Below are 23,031 nucleotides of genomic sequence, written 5' to 3' on the forward strand. Positions count from 1 at the left end.
CATTCTTGCTACATCAACAAGCGCCTAAACAGAATAAATCAACCAACGCACGAGCACAAGCATAAAAGTTGCTACGTTTTCGCCTTATACAACAATAATTTTGGGCATCATACAAAAAGACTACAAGTTCATGGCATAAGCAGCTTTTGGTAATCACCTGCACTCCACCCACTGCATAAACTCATTACACATTTGTCAAATGCGTCGAGCAATCAAATATTGTTCATGCCACAATTCTATCGACAGCAAAACAACATTCCTTCCACAACAGCTACTTTGACATCCATGCAAATGAACAAAATCTACCTCACTTTTAAAAATGATTCAGAAAAAACTCAATACTCTGTACATGCCATCATTTTGCTCCAAAATACAAAATTATAATGATGGTTAAAGTACTGGATTTAGAGATCTTAAATAGTAGAAGCATCCATCTCCAATTCAGCACCAAAAGGATCTGATTGGAATAAACAAATAAGCTGCTATTCTGAATACATGGAATTAAATTCGGAGATCATCTCTTGAAGGACTCTGTGCTAATTTGATGATTTTGAAGGATGCAGACGAACTCAATGACTCCATAAAGTAAAACCATAATAAATGGATGCCATGAGGCACAGAAATCAGGAAAACATATATAATTGAACTTATTTAGCAGTGAACTAAATGAAAGCTAAAAAACCCAAATAGTAACATCCACCGCAAAATGCCAAACATACTCAACAAGTGAAGCAAAATTTAGCAGTGAACTAAACATTCATCAGCAGACTAATCAAGGCAAAGTAATAAAAGAATATACAATCTTCGGAAACCCTGATAGAGCTTGCTACTTATTTAGCCATATAGAAATATGACATGCATAATGATGAGAAACTCATTTACCAACAGAAAGAATGAAACATCAGCAGCTAGGTGGTTTAATGCTCAGAAACTTTTTGGGATGTAACATCACAAACCTAGCCCAAAAAGCCACCATACTTAATTTATAATATGAAGAAATTTTACAAATTCAACAAAACAAAAGATGACAATGAGAAAAAAAAAGACAATCATCCAAAGAAAAGGAACTATTTACATCTTTTACCTAAGTATGATTATTTGTGAGAGCCCCCAGTGATGATGCAGGAATTTTGACGACGTGCCAAGCTCATTGGAGGCTAATAAACACTGAGATACAAATTTCACATGCAGAGCCAGAGGCTTATGTACCCAAAATGTGATGATCTGTAGTAGCTGCAGTTATCAGCTCACTTGTTCATCAGGTAGCTATAACCATGTTCCTTGGTTAGAGGTCTGCATGTTCTAAATGAAACTCATAGCAGCTAGTTATCTTGCTTGGTAGCTATCATCTGCATAAATAGATACACAGGCATCGGCTGCACCAGCAGCAAGTAGCACTCTGTATGGATGGAAAGTGAGGCAGCTAACAGAACCTATTCTCTGAGCCATAAAAGTAGGGTAATATCTAATGATGCTTAGCTGCTCTCCTCTTAGGCTGAACACCTTCACAATCTGCTTGGCTGAGCCGCTCGCAATGATTGGGGCATGACGGTGAATCGCCAAGGCAGTAAGTGAGCCCCTATGTGCATCAATAGTGAGATATGGCTCAGTTTGGTTTCTTATATCCAGAAATTGTATATCCCCAGCTTGAGATGCACTGACAATCTGCATTTAAATAAATAAACATAGACCAACATATTTTACGCACAAGATATCGACAAAATTTAGTCGACATGTACATCAAATAGAATATCCAACTAGAAGTAAGACTGCACACTTAAAAATGAATAAAAGAAACAATAAACAATTTTCTGACCTTAGTCGGATCAAGTCCAGGTTGAAAACCAATACCAACAACTCTTTCCACTCTTTGGGTATGTGGCCTTGCTGTGCAAACAGGCCTACAAGACCAGATGTGATACTTCAGAAAGAATGCAAGAAAGGATACTCCAGACAGTGGATAGGAATAAGGAAGACAGCCTTCCTAGACAAACTATAAACATGATCCATATAATGTTTCTTACCACAAAATTAGTCAAAAATACGTGTAAAACCTCAAACCATAAAGTAATGTTACAAGTTCTGCAGAAATCCCATGTACTTCATCAAATGATCAAAATTTTGAGAGCACAAGTACAAACATAAAAACCCAACTGCATAATAAATAAACTACTATGCAGCCTTGCATGAACTTTTAAGGCTTCATATGTGCCTTTGTGCAGTTGCATCTTATATGCAGCCCAACCATGCAGATAGCTGCATGCTGCTACCACATATGACATATGTGATGTGGTTTACTCACTCTTCACTGAAATGGGGCTGCATAAACCTTTTTTAAAACTACAACACAACTGGATTAAATAGGACAAGTGATATTATAGGACAAAACACCAGGCTAATTATCATGCAACTACATATGTGATTCTCACATTTCCGGAGTGCGGACATCAAATATTCTGATAGAACCATCAACAAAACCAGCAGCAAATTGACCCCCATGGACTTGAGAAGCAGACTGCAAGAGAGGAACAGACTCAGAGACATCACCATACAGACAATCAAAGCATAGAACAAATAAAGAAAAATATAAAAGTTATAGTCACAAGGAACAAGTTAAAAAATCTAAAGTAATTAAGCTGAGCAATAATGGATTGCCAAGTACCCAAATATATAGCTTCAATAATGTGTAAAATTTTCTTCAACCTCATACATATAATAGAAGATCAAAATTTAATATCTCCTCGAATAGTTATGAATGTAGTTCTAGAGAATAAAAACCCAGAATCTGCAAATTTAGGTATTTTGATAAACTATGATACAGGTATTTTTCAGTGAAAGTAATCTTACTGTAGAAAGTAGTGTATGAGAAGAACATACTTGAGCTTTCTGCCACTCCCACATCAACACAACAATGAAGTTGGAACCAGAAAAATTGAACCAACTTGCATAACAATGAAGCATCCAACCAGTTGCAACCAGATGAAAACAAAGAGTAATATCACTTAAAATTTTAAAATAATGATGTCATCAATTCACAAAGGAGTTATAAGTTACTATTTTGCTTTTTAATATAACTCTGACTAAGATTCAAATATCAAATTTGATTAAAAAAATTTACATGTTTCAGAATTAAGTTGAAAACTGCTCATAACTTAATTTAAAAAATGGATGCATAAATATAAATATAAATATAAATATATATATATATATATATATATAAACAGAACAATAGATTATATTTCACATTTATATAAATGTATCATAACTTTTGGAACTGCCTATTATTGTTCATATTAACTGCTAGTTGCTTGCTGATAAACATACAAATGCAGTAATCATGACTCATGAGGAAGAGAATTTAAAGAGTGGAATAAAGACATGCAGAGAGATGAGCGGCACATGGTGCCATTCATAGTAGATCAGCTTTTCAAATGTGATATTATAATTACCAAATAGTGAATCAAACAGAAATACAGGGTGTAGGAGACACAAGCAACATAAACTCCTAGAAACTTGAAGGGTCAAAATTTCTTGTTCATTTTTGATGTCCCCAGAAGAAGGAAGCCGCTGCCAAGGAACCATCCCAGTCTCGCATATACTATGGAGCATGGACAACTTAGTTTATGAATTAATATCCTAGAGAAAATGTAATAGATGAGAACAACCACCCAAACTATAAAGTATATAAAATTTAGCATACTTGAATAATCTCATGTCTTGAGAGTTAGCAAGTCTAAACGTGAACAAAGAGAAAATCTACTTGACACTTCAAAAGTAGCTTAACAAAGGATTCAAAGGTTTAGACATAATGATTCTTCTGAGAAAATACATCAACACAATCAGCCTATCACATTTGCCACACGTATGATGCATGCCCTAGCTATTGACTTGAAGAAGGGAGAGCACTGAAACCTTTGAATCTAAAGATATGCATTTAATCACGGATGGTACCAACTTCAACTGGCAAACCTCATGCTTTGGGAACAATACATTGCCTCCTGTCGCATACTCTTAAGACTGTTTCTTGCATCGGGTTTTAAAGGTGAAACTAAAAGATCAAATGGTATAACTAAAGATTAAAAGGTTTGCACAAGTCCGTTAACCGAAACTGCAAACTGTTGTCAAGAAATATTCCAATTTAGGAACTATCTTGGTGATGAATATTCAAGTAGAAAAACTACCAACACCCAGTGATCCATGCAACTCCTTGGGATTCTGCGAAGTTCATACTCCACCAAATTCGCAATTAACTTCTATATATATTAAGCTTTACCAAAGAAATTCAATAAAAAGGAATGATTTAACAATTCAATGACAATGAAAGAAGCCCAACATTTCCACTTTAGTACACCTAGAAACTCCACATGTACTAATTGCATGTAGCACAAGAGTCTAACTCATGAATGGAGGAAACTATGCAATTAACATCATGATCTCCAGTTTTGGCTACAAGATCTGAATTCTGGGAAGAGGGGAAATATACCAGCCCAGAATTCAGGTTGAGAAGTCATCCTAGTTCCTCTTTAGTTAAGATTCTATAAACAAATATACATCCCATCCAACCACATCCACCATGGCCAAGAGCACCATGCACATGACAACAAAAATATACCAGGATAATAATCAAATTCTAAACACTTATAATGAAGAATTGTAGGTAAAGAAAACTGATATTAATAGCAAAGGCTTAACAAAACTTCCTTAAAAGAGAAACACAGGACAACCGGGATTTCATACGAATTAAGCTACATGCCTATGCTACAAGTAATTCCAAGAATCACTTTTAGTCAACTATACAAATAAGAAGCAAGAAAGCCCTCACCAGTGCTGATATGCTGCTATCAGATAATGATGGAATAGAGCTGACAAGTTGCTCTTTGTCCAGATCCCAAAGCAAGATAGATGATATCTCACCAGAGGCATACTAATTAAGTCAAATAAATAGTGTCAGAACCACATGCATCACAAACTGCAAGATATTCACACAAAGTGGTTACAAATTGGGAAACATAGTACCAAATAACCAGATTGCTGCTGCCAGTCCACTACTGCATTTGTACCGCGAGCAGCACCTCGATGACCTTGAACTGAAGAAAATGCAGTTATGAGCTTCTGCTTCCCCTTTACAGTGTAATTTTTCCAAAAGCGAACATTTCCATCACCTGCATTACACATGAATAACCCAACCACAAGTTTATAATGTGCTGTTCTCTACTAAAACTACAGCTGCTGCTTAATCACAGGAGGCTTACTCGAAGCAACTAGAAGCAAACTGTCGTCAAGTTCATTCACAAGACACAACTTAGATATTCCTCTATCAGAAGAATCATGATTATCAAAGCTGTTCAATGGAGTAGCTTCTTCATAATTCCATATCCTGTGAACAAATTCAGTTTTAGGATAAAAAGGATAATGTAATCTCAATGGCCAAGACAGGAAATTGATAAATATTTCAGATCAGTATCTGATATTCAGCAAGGAAATTAGTAAATATGTCATATCAATATCTGACATTTAGAAGTACAATTTACTGACCAATTGTTTAAAACTTTTATTAGAACAGGAACTTTATATGCTAAGCATTGAAAAGGCCACATGATTCTTGAAATATTGACCTTATTATCATCAAGTACAAAATACTATACTGTGGCCCAAAAGTTAAGGCCCTAAAACAAACCACACAAGACTTCCTAGTGAGGAGAAACACAAGGAAACTCATAGAAGTCCATAGTGGAACTGCCACAATAAGAACTTCTCTTATAATGAGCCTGTTGCTACAAATATGCAACAAATATACTATGTATCATACACTAATGTCTCACTAGAACTCAAAATCATAAACAGACATTGAAAAGTTAGAACATGTATACTGCATTCCTATAATAAATATATATAAAGAAAAGGAAAACCATACCCATCTTATAAACCTGCAAAAGGAAGGGGCAACGAGAGAATATATTAAGCAGCATCAGTTCTACAGTACCTCTTTAAGCAACATTGAGTTTGCATCTACGTATAGCTTGTCCATAATAGTAGATTAGATCTAAACAATGGAGACCAACACTACCACAACTAAGAGCTTACACACAGAATCTGAGAGAGAATGAGAGAGAGAGAAAGAAGTTCTATGCTGATCATTTTTCTATTGGGGCTAGGCATCCTGCAATCCTTTCTACACCTGCAAGCTGGTGAATTTAAGCATAGAACCAAGCCTGATCCTAGGATCCAATTCACATCATAATGATGAACCAAGAAGCACTCCAAGTATTAGCAGGGCCTAGTTTCACCAGAGATATTTCTAGGTTCAACAGGTCATTCAAGTGACCACACCTCACTTGAATGTCCTACATCAACTACATCCAGCAAACCTACATCAACTACATCAAGGCATATTTCTCAACAAAATAACATTGAAAAGTTGATAATGATGAACTCAGAAAAGGACCAACATATTGAGATTTTGGTTCCAAAGCTTTTCAAGCAGAGTTATCTTTGGTCCAAGTAGCATAGGTGATTAGAATATTTACAGGATTAGCCCCTAAATTTATGTGATTAGATGGTTTATATATCTCACAGAGGACTAAAGATTTTGAAGGTCCAAGTTCTGCGTTCTACCATCTAAAAAATGTGGACAAAGACAGGGCATGGATTTTCTAAGATCTTCTGGAAAGAGGACTTCATGCACATCAAATTTCACAAATTCTATGAACTTACACATGACATGCAACTTCCACGTAAAAGCCCATTAACCTACAGATAATATTGTTCTAGGGAAAATAAAATTCCTTAGCTGTCATCCAAAACTCTAACATAATTGCGATAGATGATTCTGTGGATAGATCAATAGCATTGATTTAGTATTGTATGAGATGAATGGATAGCTCACAAAATCACATGGGCAATGGAATTGGTCAGGGGGAATATGACAACGGTCAAGAAATCAATTGGACAGAATCAGTAAGACAAGAATTTAATTGAAAGATAATCTAAGAATAGAAATTAAAATATTTTAAAAAACACAAGAAATAAATTATAAATTAAAATTTGAAACAAAAACCGATATGTTAAATGTTCTGAACTTCATATTTCATAATATACTAACTTGCTAAAAGAAAACAAGATCAAAATTTAAAAAATGAAAAAATTGTATAGAAGATAACAATGAAATAATGTAGAACAAGCAACCTAATAAATATTATTGATTTATAAGATTAATCATATTATACAAAGATATAGATGTAGTAAGTAACTATGTATGTCTTATAGAAGACCTAACATCCTGTCCTCTTTGTTCTATTGATAGTGGATGATGAATAGTGCAACAATGGTATAAACAGCAAATACTACTATTGCGGCAAACAATCATAGTCATGTTTTCCTTTTTGTGGGGGACTCATCTTGTACTCCGAATTCCCTCCTCTTTCCCTTCGACCACTTATTTTTTCGATTTTAAATATATCATATTACCCAGAACTTGCCAAAATATAATTACTCCCAACAAGTTTGATAGATTCTAGCTGTTGTATAATTTCTAGTCATGCGTCAAAGAAATTTTTCATAATTGAATCAACCTTTAATAATATCAATAAAGATCAAGAATACATTGAAATCAACTGACAGCATGAACTATGGTTTAGTGTACCTCTAGCCAAAACATTGGATCAATAGATTCATTAATAATTTGATTGAATCATAATAAACAGACTGGCCTGTGAGTTCTGCAAAATAGTTTTCATGCAAACTTGTTAACTACCCTATCTCCATGTCATTTAGCTTTGAGAGAGGCCTATCCACGATTAGCAAACGTGACTTAAAGACCAAACATACAAAAAAGAAGAGGGGGGGGTGTGGGGTACGAGGTTCCTACAAGTGACTGTGGGACCTAATTGGCTTGGATCGAGGAATTTCACAAAGGCATCGACAATGTGCAACAAAGGAGGCCACTTACGGACCAAATAAAAAAAAAATTAGCTTTATCATTAGGACAAGATTTTAATGACAAAATGTTCTCAGCTTCCACTCCCACGTGCAACAAGAGAAAAGGAACATTAAGAAGAAGCCCCACAAGCTAGCAATCTAGAACCAGGTACAATCCACTTATTTCAAAGATATTTAAATTATCCAAACATTTATTGACCCTAAGAACAATTGTACCAATAAATTATCCTAAAATGTTTATGTAAAAGTTAGCCTGTATCCTTGAAAAATAAAAGAATATAAAAGATGCTTTCGAACATGAAAATGACCATAACTGTGATAGAAATCTTAAGACGTGTCAAATGTTTCATAAACAGTTAAAGTCTCACACCATAACTAGTGATTGCTTACAGTAAATAGCGAATGACCATAAGGCACACAATCAAATTATCAAACCAGAAAATTATTAAACAAAGAAACTTATCTGATGCAGCTAAAGGTGTACAGTCTAGAAAGTCAGTCCCAGAAGATGTACTGTAATATAATATCTTGCTATCATACAGTGCACTGTTATATTACGATGTTTTAATTGGAGAAAATGGTAAAAGTAGAAAAGAAATTAATCACCCGAATTACTTGATCCGTTCATTCTCATCAGCAGCAACTACAATAGGAGAAAAAGGCAAGAGCAAAGCAGCTTTTGTGCCAGTTTCAAACTTTGTGTCCCAGCTTGCAATTTGATTCCCAAGTTTACTATTAGCTGAAACATGCATATACATGTAGAAAGTCAAATCCACCCAGATGGACAAAAGAACCAACAATGAAACATGATCAAACATCAATGCAACATAAATAGAAATAACAGAATAACTAGCATCCTACTCACAGGAATGTTGGCATTTAGCTATGCGATCTAAAGCAATTCTCTCTCTTTCTTCTCTTCTAGCAATAGTTTCTTCACTGTCATCGGCACCAGCAAGAAGTGGCCTCGAAAAATGACCACAACTCCAGTTGTAAATAGTTGATTGCGGGAGTAAGCTACGCTCAGAACCCCCAGAAGATCCAGAAGCTCCTAAAAGTGGATCAGCTAGTCCAGTGTCTGGAGAACTCAGTTGGTGTGGCCTGAACTCCAAAGAACACACACGACGCAATCCTGTCAGATAATTTTGTCGAGGAGGACTAACAGGAGGAGTTCGGAATGTCATTGATAACTGGCCTGCATAAATTAATCATTTAATACTGAAAAGTGCATATATACATAAGAATAAAAACCTAGAAAAATATCTTCTCTGCCAAAATAGCACATAATTAAGTGATGCCAAGTGATAAACCAATAGAAAACTATAAACAGGATAAAGAATGCTACAAGTCATGAACAATAAGAATCTTACCAGCATTTAAGTCAAACCATGAAGATGAGCGTGCTAACCCAGAAAGATTTGAAAGATGAGATGGAGCACAAGAATCTCCTTGGTGTATACCCCCAGCACCAAACCTTGCAGCTTTTGCAACCACTAGTTCAATACCAATTATAGAGAGTGCCCTTCGGCCAACGTTGGCAACACGCGGAGACGGATCTTTTGCCATGTTACACATGGCCAAAATAAATTGAGAATATTGAGCATTATCAAGAGGTCTTGCTCTAGGGTAATCAATGACCCCATTACTGGCAGTTTCTTTTATCAATATACCAGAATCAGAATGATGTGAAGAATCATCAGATAGCGGAGAACCAAGCATAACGCCAGTTGATGTGACGGGACTACTTGTAGAGATCCTTCCATCTCGAACACCAGCAGTGTTGTCACTGCTACCCCTTAATACAGGACCAATGTTTGAGGAAATGGTGCTCCCTACCTGAATAAACTGACTTGGGTTATAGCAACTAGGATTGCTAATGCTAGCCAAAGATGGCAAGGAGCTCAGAAGGGAGTTAGCCTGGGGCTTCCAGTATTCAGCAGCAATTGACTTCAGATGCTTGTTGTGACCAAAGGCAAAGCGAGCAAGAGCTGTTAAACATGTATATTTCATAAATCAAACTAAGCAAATTATTCATCAAAGTCAATTTTAATTTGCTATAAAGAAATGCAAAAATGTTGTAAAGCCATGAAGAGGTAAATCCCCCAGCAAAATAAGAACCCAAAAAAGGACCTTAAGAGAATCTAGATTTTCAGGTACACTAAGAATGTTTTGATAGTTACACATACCAACAGCAACCTCAGCCCTAACCAAAGGACTTCCATCTGCAGCAACTTGCAGAAGACTTCTAATAATACTCAGCTCAGATTTTATTTTTTCATCAACATCAATGTCCTCAACACCTCCATGTCCCTCACCAAATGTGATGGTTCCAACATCAATAAGAGTACCCAAAGCGAAAGCAGCAGCAGCTCTAACCTGACAAACAGATTTTAAAATACATTAGATTGAAATTGGAGGATTTCAAACATTGATTACAAATATACAAAAGAATTCCTACCTCAGGTTGTGGTTCCATCAATAAAGGAACAATTATCGATGGCCCATCTGCTTGCAGACCTATGATTTGTGCTTCTGGAAAATCCTCCCAGAGTTTTCCCAGGCATAGACATAGCCACTGAAGAAGTAAAGGTTCTGTTTGCCCATCGCTTGGATTAGCGAGTTGCAAATGTTTCAAACAAACATGTATTAGATTTGCTTGAATGCATGCTTCTTGTCCTCGCCGATGTCCATCCACAACAACAGCTAAAACAAAAGCTGCCATTGCTCGTTGCTCAGGATATGCATCCATGCTGTCCAGAAACCTGATAAAATATGTGTGACCTCCATCTTTCACCAGATCTACCTGACAAGACTAATATTGCAGAAACAATGTAAACTCTGAATTAGTCAATTAACATATAGCAGGCCAACCACAAATATAAAATTACCAAAGGCTTTGTTTTCTCCAGAATATCTTGAACCAAACCAATTGATATAATTCAATTAGATCTACAACAAAATAAGAATTGACAGAAACACTATAATCCATGGTACACTATATTGAAGTAATATACCTTATCAAGCGCAAGAATCTTGGTCCAGATGAACACAAGAATTTGACGTAATTCAGTTGCAGTAGTTTGTAAAAGCTTTAGAACATAAGGAAATATCCCAACAGACAAGGCCTGAAAGAACCAAGGTTTTCAAATGAAATAAATTAGAACAGAAGTATAATTACATGTGCAAATAATGGAACAAAGACTAGAAATTGGCAATCACAGACCAGATCCACAGCCCAAGGTCCCATATCAAGGAATCTTCCTAACAGTACCAATGCTCGGAATCGATGAGATTGGCTTAACAAAACCTAGAGGAAAAACAATAAAAGAATTAATTCAGCAACACTCAGGAGACCAACAAAGTAGAAGAGGAAATTGTAAAAACAATATGGAAAGTAAATCTGTTGTTAAGGACAAGAGAAATAAATTATTCTCCATTATTTCTCAATGCTATTTTTTATACAATTTCATATCTTCTAGCTTCAAAATTTTTAAAAAAGTTATATATCTTATGAAATATTAAGCTAACAAATTTTGGCATATAACATAGCTAAAACCTTGAATTTTATGTTCTGTTTCACTACAACAAATTTTGGCATATAACATAACAAATTTGTTAGCTATAACATAGCTAACAAATTTTGGCATATAACATATGAAATATTCTTTTTATTTTTATAACTTTTAAACAATTTTCAAGATCAATTCCAATCCTGCCAATCTGATCCAACCGGTTCTGCTAATCCAATTATATCATCCCTATCCAATCCGATCTTGATGCCAATCTTGCAAACTATAAAAAAATGTTCATGCATATAGTTGCCTTACATATGCAAAAAGAACACTTCCAAATAGATAAAAATGGTCGCCTTAATCAATATCCGCATGCAAAGTTGCAAAAGAGAGGAATGCACTGACTTTTCTGTAGCACTGCAGCTGCCTAACTCCACTATACTATCACTAGTAGCTTCCTCATCACAAAATATTAGATTGCACTAAACAATCTAGCTTGTTCGTTTTAGACAAACCTAAGGTATAAATTACATCATACAAACCCTCTTTTGTTGGTCAAAAATTAGCCGTTTACAAACTTATGATGGTATATTTTTCACTTCCTGATTCAAGTATGGTGATATTACTAAATCCTGGCAATTCCAATATGGAGATTCCCTGGCAAACGTAATATTTGTTTATAACATTTCCTGGAGTGAATTACACACAATATAACAAGTAAAATAGAAAAATGCAACAGAACAGCAGAACCAGCAAAGCGAATTTGCTTTAGCATATAAGACAAAATACTAAACAAAATGATAGGAAATGGGGATGTTCCTCTATCTTGAGCACTTACCTGGAGAACTATCGGCAACTGCTCTGGTGGCTTCTTATGCTCAGAACCATGATCCAGCCACACCTCAAAAGCTGTCAATTGCTCGGTGAAAAATGGGCTTGGCTGATGTAAACAAGTCAAAATATCAATCAGCAGCATAAGAATGATAACATAAAGAAAGCAACCCACGATACTATATGAGCAATTTGCCCATTCTATAGTATTCAGCAAGATGCTAAGACAGAAAATTAGAAGATATGATAAACAATGTCAAAGAAAACTGATACCTGAAATTCTGCATTTGGATCGGCAATCAACTGTGGAAGCTTAGACAAGCAAATCTCAGCAGCCATGTCCCATGCATCCCTGAAACAGGTATCACTTATGCTAGAACACAGCCTCATAAAAGTGTACAATATTACACAAATGATACAGAGAAAGAAATAAAGAAAGGTTCCATATAGCTACCACATATGGTGCTGATGAGTTGGTGGCAACAATGGATAGGAAACAGGAGAGCAATTTGCAGCCCGCATTATTCGCTCAGCAAGTAGGAAATTTCGAAAAAGACTTGCAACTAGAAGATCTTGCCGAAACAACCTCTGAAAAAGATCTGCACAATTACATTAAAACTTTTGAACACCATCCTTCATCTTACTGGAAATTCAGAAAGAAAACCAATTCTAATACCATGAGGTAGGACATTCCATGCAATTGTGTCAGTGACAGCAGTAAAAATCCAATTCAACTCTCCTAGAAGTGTCTTTCGGTCATTTTGACGACCAGGAATTTGATCGATAAGAGAGTAACTAAGAGAAGCACGGAGTAAAGAGCGAGAGCAAAACCTGAAAGAAAAGAAGGGGCTATGTTAAACACTTTAAATGTAGTACAAGAAGTTACCAGAAATTGCAAATGCTTACATAAATTCATGAAAAATATTCTTTCTTTTAAACAATGTACAAAACTAGAACAAAAGATCAAGCTTAAAAGTTCTACATGGTACACAAAATTGTAGATGAAATGAATATGTCATGATAACAGAACCTCTAAAATTCATGAGCAAGTACTTGAGATCAATTTTTAAGAAGCACATACAGAAAAAAAAAAAAAGGAAAGAAAACTGACCATCGCAATGCCATTTTAATTGGAGTGGTCAAGCAGGATGTGAACACATCAGCAGGAAATTCAGCACTCTGTGGAAGGGTTTCATGAGCTTCACAAGCAGCAAGCAGAATACAGTCCTTTGATGCTGAAACCGTGGCACCAGAAGAATTCCACTCTTGGCGCTGGGTACCAAAGAACAAGATTCAAAGATCATCAAAACATTGTATACCAACAAAAATTGCGCATTGAGAAACTGTGGTTAAAATAGTGAACCTCTAAAAAACCACCGATAATCATCCCCGCCGCAGAGCAGTCAAAGACATATATTGATGGTGTTTTAAGCCAAGAATCAAGCTCACTAATTGGCAATGGAATATATTGTGTATAACTCTGTTTACAAGGAAAAATATATCAGACAATTAAACATCTAGACAAAAGTAAAAAATCAGGCATAAATCACTATACTAGTATTATGGAGAAAAACCTTGTTGAAAACCCAAATTTCTCCATTAGCAGTAGGCTTTGGTACTCCGTGCCCATTATAATGGAAGAGAACTCTTTCTGACCTAGCATATTTGCGACAGGTATTGCAGAGCTTCTTTACTTCCTCCACAGTAGGATCCAGTTGAAGTTTATAACGAGCCTGCCATCCGGTCAAAGGTCATATCTACACCCAATGGTAAATACAATGTGTAATACAACAGCACCAAAGGTCAATTTTGGCTTTACCCGAGGTTGCCAACGCTCATATTGAGCATGCAATGCCTTTCCAATTGTTTCAAGGGCTTTGGGAGCAGCCATAGAATGTGGATCTGGTTAAGAACAAGAAAATATTCAAGTTTAGAAAGTTGATAGCAACTCAAAGTTAAAAGTGCGATCAACATTATAGAATATTAGCCAGAACAGCCTACACAAATTAACTTCTACATGCTCACATATGATAGTGCATCAAACACTGACCCAAAAAGTGAATCTGCAAAGCAAAGCCCTCAAGTATAAGATCATAATAGACCATGCAAAAGAAGTTCAAAATCAACAAAAAAAAAATACTGTAGCCTGAGTAAAAAAACATAGGAAATGTCACCACGCGACAACTTCTGATTTTTAAAAAAAATTATTCAGCCAAGAAAATTTGGTCCCACATCACTGAGTTGCATAACTACAGGAAACATATTAAATTTTACAAATCCATCATCAGAGTAACTGCAAAATGTTGTGCAACTGCAAAGTCAGAACTATTATATAATTAGCCTGATCTCCAATACCAATAATGCACAGATTAGTTACTAGTGATCAAAGCAAACACAAACATTATGATAATATGTTATTCCTGAAGTGATCAAACACTGTTATCTATCAACTTAACATGGATGATTCTGAGTAAAACAAACCCAATTGCAGCAGCAAGATTAAGCAGCAATTGAATGATTGAAGAGAACTTACATAGAAACCTTGTGTAACTAAACTATAAATAGCCAGCAAGAAAGACAGCTGGCGTAAGAAGTACAAAACAAAAAAAAGGCAGCAAACTTGATAACATGTAAAAGGTATTTGAGCATATGTGAGCCAGTAGATCAACATATAGCGAGTAAAAGTAACCATACTTAACAAGACAAACTGATGCAGGAGCAATTTAATTTATATATTATCTGAATAAATTTTATTAGTTAGAGATTATTTGCATATGTGATAAGTTGTTAGATGACAACATCTACTCAAGGTGAAGAAAAAGGAAACAAATGCAGAAAAGAGTGAAAGAAAACAAATTCGTTATGGAATGAAGATTGTAAATCTTGATGAAAGATTTTAAAGATTCATCTCTACATATATGGAAGTTTATGAATTAATAATATCGTCAAACAAAGGAAGATTATCCTTCAAATCAAATCAAAAATATTATCTTCTTCGAAGAAAGGAACAGATCATATATTTGATTTGATGTGATTGTAATTTACTAATTTTCTTTTTATTCTTGTACTTGAGCCTATAAAAAGGGGTTAGAACATTGTAATGCATCAATGAGAGATGAATTAATGAATCGTGTTATTTTCTCACCTTGTGTGTAAGTAGTGTGAGGCCACATTATGTTTCTAATGGTAAAATTCAATCATCCACATGTGAGACGCGGAGGTGCGAGGCTCTCATCATGAGAGTTCGCTCCTTGAGCCAAAAGCGAGTCTAGTAGTTATCTCTTTATGTTTTTCAATTATCTTTCAGTTCTTATCTCTTTTTTTCTCTCTTTTTATCTCTCTATCATCAAAAAAAATCCATTGCTACTCGTCCTACATCACAAGCAACCTAAAAGATCCAACAGACAAGAAAGGAAAAGAAGCATGAAGTACAAGATCCTCGACATGATCAGCACCTCAATGCTACAAAGAAAAGATGATGCATCTCAATAAAAACTGAGTCAAATTTCAGTTAAATTGGTTATGTTGACTCAATTTTTTTTTATATATTCTTAAAGGATTTAAAGTATTCCATGAGCAGATTATGGGTGGTGGTCCCTATGTCAAAATGCTAATCTTAGTATCATTACTTCAGCATTCTCCTTTAGTTAAAAATTGGAAATATACAACTTAAATCTTAGCTCGAGGGAGTTCCAGTTGTGTTTAAATTGGAAAGACAAGGTTTAAGTCCTCCACCAGTCTTAGGAGGGACTAAACTCTTCCATTTAGTATGAGTGAAGCATTACATACTGAAATATTACTGACATAATGGACTATTAACAGAGTCGGTTCTTTATGATTGACACCTTATTTTTACCTTCCTCTCTCTTTCTTTATGCTTGATTCATGTTTGTAGCATACTTGCTTTTCATGGCTTCAATCAAGGATAGTGATGAGGTGTGGAGCCGCCTAGCTCTCCACTGCCCACTGTGAATTTACAAGCCCTCTTCTCCATCTCAACACGGGGAACCCATTGTGGTCCACCACAGCACATCGCCAACCTCTTTTCAGGTATGCTTCCTCCTCCACCGCCTCCTTTCTTCCTCCTTACTCCTGTTCGTCTTCCTCCATCACTTCCTCTTCCTCCTCTTCTTCCACCGCTTCCTCTTCTCATTCTTCCTCTTTAGTACCTACTGTTCACACTGGCATCAGCACTAATGGTATGTATCGGTCCAGCTGGGACCAGTACAATGTCTGGTATGAGCTTGCAATCCTTGGGTTCAATCCCCTTGTTTTTTACAAGCCCACTGTGAATTTACAAGCCCTCTTCTCCATCTCGACACGGGGAACCCATTGTGGTCCACCACAGCACATCGCCAACCTCTTTTCAGGTATGCTTCCTCCTCCACCGCCTCCTTCTTTCGTCCTCCTTACTCCTGTTCATCTTCCTCCATCACTTCCTCTTCTTCCACCGCTTCCTCTTCTCATTCTTCCTCTTTAGTACCTACTGTTTACACTGGCATCAGCACTAATGGTATGTATCGGTCCAGCTGCGACCAGTGCAATGTCTGGTATGAGCTTGCATTCCTTGGTTTCAATCCCCTTGTTTTTTACTCATTAGCTACATTTATCCTATGATAGATCCACAAATCAAATTATGGCACTGTCCAATTGATCCAAACAATGACCACTGAGCTTTTGACCCTCTTTGACAGCAATTAAAACATGTGGTGACAATCCTGCAAATTTACCTCAAAAACAGAAAGAATACCAAGAGAAAGTAAACCGGAATAATTATAACTTCAAAGGACTAAGATAATTGATTACCTACACAATCATAACAATTCTTCCGTATGGCTGACACAACCAATCAAATCTTATTCTAATAACAATTCATCCAAAAGATTAACAACATATCCAGTCTTAATCTTATAGATTTACTTGACAATCATCACAATTCATCTAAAAGGCTGACAGTCAATCCAATTAGATTAGGCCAATATCCTATCGAGGGATCAAAGCATCACTTTTCTTGGAATGAGAAGACCAATTGTAGCCATAATGAACAAGAAATGTCCCTAGTAATATCCCTCAAATTGTAAAAATATATGTACCAGGCACCAATGTAGCTTCCGTTACTAGACTATGAAGTGTGACTTGAAGATACTATTTCTATAAGCAGTAGAAAAAAATGTTGCAACTTCAGATAAGAACTCACCTCAACCAGCCTGAAAATATCCACAAACTAAAACAGATTTAAATTGGTCTACAAGATCTCATATTTCCTGATTCTGTACATGAAAATTTTGGAGAAACTTAAATTCCATACTTTGGTGCTACTACCCAAGTAACAGATTGATAATTTGGGGAAGCAATGAAAAACCTTAGAAGCAATTTCTAGTTTCATCTATGCATAAGACAAATGTCAAAGAGCCTTCTATACTGTAAACATGAACAGCACCCCCTATAACAATTACTAGCTTATGCAATTAGGAAAGAATCCTTAACTGGTAGTACAGCAGCACTCAGCTATATGGTAACAAACTATTTTTCCTTTTAGGTTTCACATTCAAATCTTAGAGGATGAGTGGTAAGGTTGCTAGTTTGCGATCTAGGAAATTGCTCCTTTGCGATCTAGGAGCCAAGGATACAAGTCACAAAAAAATTCTCTAAATATAGAGGTAAGGTAAGGCTAAGTATATTGACCCTCACCAGATCCCATAGAGTTCCTTGTGCACCGGGTTTGCCCATAGTTCAAATATTATCAGAACTAAAGTCAATCAAAACAATAGCAAAGATTCTTTCGGTAAAATAAGCCAGACACTAGTATCAATGAATATTGAATTACCAAGCCTAATGGTTCCTTTTCTTTTTGGAACAACCATGAAATAAAGAAAACAATTGAGGCTATCAAATTAATAGGTAACAGCAACTCTGACTTGAACTATAGGACAACATGATGTTGTTCTGCAGAATGTGCTTGCAAAGAGAATTCCAAAAAATTGAGAACTAATATCACACATCAAGAAGAGAAATTCTTTGTAGTATAAGTTAAATCAAACTGAGGTTTTTAAATTTGGGTGTTGGACCCATGCTGGTCCTAGCCCAGACCGGTATGGGTCCAACGATTCCGGCATATCATGTACATACAAACTGAGTTCCAAGAAAACATGAAAAAGGCTGAAAATATAAAAAAATTAGCACCTTGTATAAACCATGTACTGGTACTGATCATGTACCTGGCATACTGCTCGGTTTACCATGTTCCACGAGTTGATAAGTTATCAAATCAGTAAAGGAACCCTACCAAACGACATGGTTCTCCCTTTCACCAGGACTGATGGTGGACACATACAGGTCTGGCCAGCAACCAATAAGGGTCTGGTATGCAAAATAGCATTCCTTGCTGGGAGGTGTTGCAAACCTTCCTTCAAATCACTCACCAGATTATCCTTCTGATTTGCATAATTGAAGCTAAGTTATAACGTCAAAAGCATCAACTATTTTACCATAGGTTTCATGCTTTAAAACCATAAAGACTGTAACCATGCAACAACCTATCAGCAATTATCCTTAATAGTTGCATATGTCAACTTCTTGGAAGCAATTTAAGTGTTCCTTGCCATTCACATGCCACTTGACCAAAGACAAGATTGGTACCAAGTGACAAGGCCTAAAAGCTCAGTCTGGTATTGGACTCGACACCTCTCCAGACAACTATGTGGTACAGTATTTTGGGAGGTAGCTAACTATATGCTCTAGTACTAGTCTTTGGTCAGAACAACTAATACCATTAGCATGTATCACCCGACCGGTATGTGAGACTTTGTCATGTACCAGCATCAAGGTAGCAATAAGAAATCTCCAGAAACAAAAAGTGTGCAGGTCACCAAGTATTATCCATACACAATGCATCATACATGATTAGTTATGGCATGCAGCAACAGGAATGATAAAGAGGAAAGCAATACATGACTTGACAAAAATTAAGGAGTAGAAAAAGAAGAGGAGAAAGGATTACTTCTCATAAGAATAAATGCATATATTTTGTTGTATTTAATTATTATTATTATTATTATTATGGCAGCCAAAACATAAAAAACATGACTTGGCAACATTAGAATAAAGAGCATCCAGTGAGATAGCAGATGGGGAATAAGGAAAAAGTGGTAGAAGTCTCAAATCACCTATCCAACATTCCATTCGAGCACATGGAGATATTTTTATAACGTCAGGCGGGTCAACACCAATATTTAAACATAACACAAGCGCAACGCACCCAGTCTTCAGCTGCACTACAAAACTTATTATTAAACTAATATGCAAATTGAACATCAAAATTCAGTTAAAAACAGAAAGGAATACCAGGACACTTTCATCAGCAATACTTATGTATTAAACTATGGGAACCACAATGTAGGAACAATCTTTTATCTATTATAATATCACCACCAGAATGAAGGAATAATCTGAAAATAAGAAGAAAAGTCACAGACATAATTTTTCTACAGGGTCCAGAAGCTAACCAAAGAGAGACTAAAAAAAAAAAAATCAAATTGTTATCTTTACATGCAAAAGTTTGATAAATCAAAAACAAGTGATGGACACACAAGGAGACAATTAGCATCAAAATTAGCAGCCCTGATCTCGATGTAAAATGCATTTGGTTTAAAATGTCTGATGCCCACACATTCCCTCAAGGCCCAAAGCCATGTCCAGGAAGCAAATAAAAAAGAATGCAGAAAAGCATTGCACAATCCCAATGATACTGATATATAAGGAGGAAAAAAAGTGGGTTACCTGTTCATTCAACACAACAATTGTATTAAGTAGTAACAATCAAGAATCCAAATGAAGAAAACTACCGTCTATTAAAACTTCAGCAAGAAATATTTTCAAATTTATTAATAATCTCTGCGGCAAGAAATCTCTGTTTAAAAAGTGCACCGTCTGACTACGAGAGGTACCACTATTTGATGGCATGACAAATGTAGTGTCCTTTCAAGAACTAAAATAAACAAATCTTACATTATAGCAGGCAAACCTTATCAGATCCAGAAATTTGCAAAACGCAAGCAAATACAACCTCTTACTTTAATACAAGTTAAAACCAAGGTTTTAAAGACTACTCTTATACCAGGTTCAATAATCCATCGGATAGGTACATCATGATCTACCAAATAGTATACCCACTCATACTATGCAGTATCATTAAATTAAAATAAATAAAAAAATGAGTAGTATATGTACCAGTACAAGCTACATATTTTGATATCAATACTAGGTCACACGGTAAAGTACCAATCAGTATGCATTGGTCCAATCAGTACTAAAAACCTCCATTAAAACTAAAATAGGCACTTTCTAATATACTTTTTCCCCACTAGCAGTTCCATTGTTTGCAACAATGGCATCTCAATCAATTAAATCAGGATGAGTGTCAGTTTTATTTTTTAATATACAACAGCAATATGTGCCAGTTTCCTATAGGATCTACAAATAGGCAAATTACTTGAAGATCTAATCATGATGTGGTATATGAGAAAGCAATCATGCTATTGTCATTATATTGCATATTATCATGGAGTCACCATGTATGTGGAAATTAAAATCATGAAATAGTTTCAAACTGGGCCTCAATGTTAAAAGATCTATCAATTTGGAAAGATAAAAGGCTTCTCATAAAATGCTTCCCCCATCATATTGTGTTAAACAGATTGACTAGATTCATAAGTCTTACCATCCTAACAAGGTCATCATAGCTACCAAAATCCATATCCAAAATGCACTTGTTCTTTTTAATGTCCTAAATAACAAAGATTTGTTCTTCCCATAATTTCAACTTGTATTGCCTCGTAATATTTTTCCCATATTTTTAAATTTTACTAAAGAAAAAATCGTTGAATGGCAAGAGCATAGACATAAAGATGTGCTCTCCATAGTTTCCAATTTCAAGAGGTTCAATCTTCAGCATGCTACAGATCTGAACAAGAATGTTGAGTTATTTACTATGACCAAGCGATAGATCTTTGTTATGAGGACATCACTGCAAAGTGAAAAATCAAATAACAGACATTAGCAAACAAGCAAACCCTTTTTGCAACCAAGCGACTCATGGTTTCAATCAAAAATACAAAGTACAAAGAACTTAATCAGTTATCTGCGCATGATGTATGATTGATATTGGCTGATATACTCCCCTTCTATGGCAGAAGTTCAGCAAAATGCAAGTATTCCGATCTCTTCTAACCAATTTCAGTGAAAAATTGAATCCCTCCCCACGAAAAAAAAAAGAATAATAAAAGGTTTGTGCATTTTTCATTTCTATTTCCAATATTGATTTTGTTCTTCTGGTCCTCCTTTCAAGAAAATCAGTTATCCACCTCGGGATGTATGATTGATACAGGTTGTATGATCCCTTTCAATTGCAGAAAGTCCAGAAAAAAGCAAGTATTCTAAGCTCTTCTGACTAATTTCAGTGAAAAACTAAATCACTCTCCAAGGAAAAATATGAATAATATGTTTGTGCATTTTTTGTTTCTGTTTCCAAGAATTCCTTTGTTCTTCTGGTCCTCTTTTCAAGGAGTGCTCTTGCTCAACAATAGCACCACCAACGATCAGACAGAACCACAAACACCATTTATTCACCATGGAAGACTACGAAAGCATATGAGTTGAAAGGCAAACCGAAAAGGCACTGGAAAACACATTACCCGGTCCTTGGGCCGCCACTTAGACACCAACCCGTTATCCGAGGGCCCCACTGCGGCGCAATCCTCGAAGCCCTCGTGCCGGAAATCGGACAGCACGACCGTGTGCGGCAAGTACACCATGCTGGTGGCCGCAGCGGACGCCCTTACCGCTAGGATACCCCCGGCCGGGGTAGCCACCTCAGGCTCGCTCCCCTCCGCGGCTGTGGCCCCGTCCCCGTCCTCCCGGCCGGAGAACTCATCCAAATGGTTCGAAACGGACGCCGAAGACCCGGACAACCCGGACGCCATCAGATCTCCCAACGCCATCCGATCAAAGCTCCCGATAACCCAAACCCGGCCCGCCTGGCCGCAACCGTCGCCTCGAAAATGGAATCCCAACCCGAGGACCTACCCGCGGTTCCCTGGCACCGATCGGCGGAGATCGCGGGCGCGGCCTAATCGACGAAGCCGCTGGCCCAGCGGCGCATGGAAATCCGCCGAAGGAAGGAGGAGCAATCCAGCTCTGTGGTGAGGCGGGTGTGGGAGGATGGGAATAGAAACCCTAGGTTTTTCTCGAAAGGGGGGTGGTGTGGAGGCGGAGGGAAATGGCGAGAGGAAAGAGCCGAGCGAACGGAAGAATAAAAAAATTGATATAATAATAAAAAAGACACTCGACCAAATTAAAAGAACAGTAGTTACTCTCTTCTTTTCGCCCTACTAATTGTTATAATATTAGTAGTAATAATAATTAAAACCCGTTCTTATAGTGCATTACAGGAGAGAGAAATAAATTAAAAACTAAGAATAAAAAAAAAAAGGCTAGAAAATTAAATTTCGGAGCCGCCCTTCTCGTTCTGCGCCCTTTTTGCCTTTTAGCTGTAATCCCGATATTCCCATAATGCCCAAAAGCATCTCAGCCGTCCAAACATGAAACGCAAGTCACGCGAGCGGGTCGGCAGGCGTCTGATGAGGGATGGAGGGTTTGGGACTTTGCTTCCTTTTTCGAGGAGAAGGAAGGCGAGGTGGGTGGACAGAGAACAGGACGACGACGGAGACGATGATGGATTCACTCCATGGAG

General features: G+C 36.6%; 1 protein-coding gene across 1 annotated transcript; it reads right to left on the bottom strand.

The window, feature by feature from the left end:
- Nucleotides 1-957: 957 nt before the first annotated feature.
- On the bottom strand, nucleotides 958-22,595 carry LOC103973785 (regulatory-associated protein of TOR 1). The gene is made up of 23 exons (XM_009388446.3): nucleotides 21,974-22,595; nucleotides 19,448-19,550; nucleotides 14,101-14,183; nucleotides 13,856-14,014; nucleotides 13,645-13,761; nucleotides 13,393-13,553; nucleotides 12,958-13,112; nucleotides 12,736-12,880; nucleotides 12,555-12,633; nucleotides 12,289-12,390; nucleotides 11,162-11,245; nucleotides 10,953-11,063; nucleotides 10,397-10,750; nucleotides 10,125-10,314; nucleotides 9,309-9,926; nucleotides 8,804-9,133; nucleotides 8,554-8,677; nucleotides 5,253-5,377; nucleotides 5,017-5,162; nucleotides 4,823-4,924; nucleotides 2,430-2,515; nucleotides 1,817-1,901; nucleotides 958-1,665 (listed from the first exon to the last, which is right to left on the bottom strand). Exons 1-23 carry the CDS (start codon nucleotides 22,277-22,279, stop codon nucleotides 1,327-1,329), a joined length of 4,104 nt encoding a protein of 1,367 aa, XP_009386721.2. The 5' UTR covers nucleotides 22,280-22,595; the 3' UTR covers nucleotides 958-1,326.
- Between the last annotated feature and the right edge of the window lie 436 nt (nucleotides 22,596-23,031).

Source organism: Musa acuminata, chromosome BXJ3-10 (assembly GCF_036884655.1).
Source record: "Musa acuminata AAA Group cultivar baxijiao chromosome BXJ3-10, Cavendish_Baxijiao_AAA, whole genome shotgun sequence".
Classification (NCBI taxonomy): domain Eukaryota; kingdom Viridiplantae; phylum Streptophyta; class Magnoliopsida; order Zingiberales; family Musaceae; genus Musa; species Musa acuminata.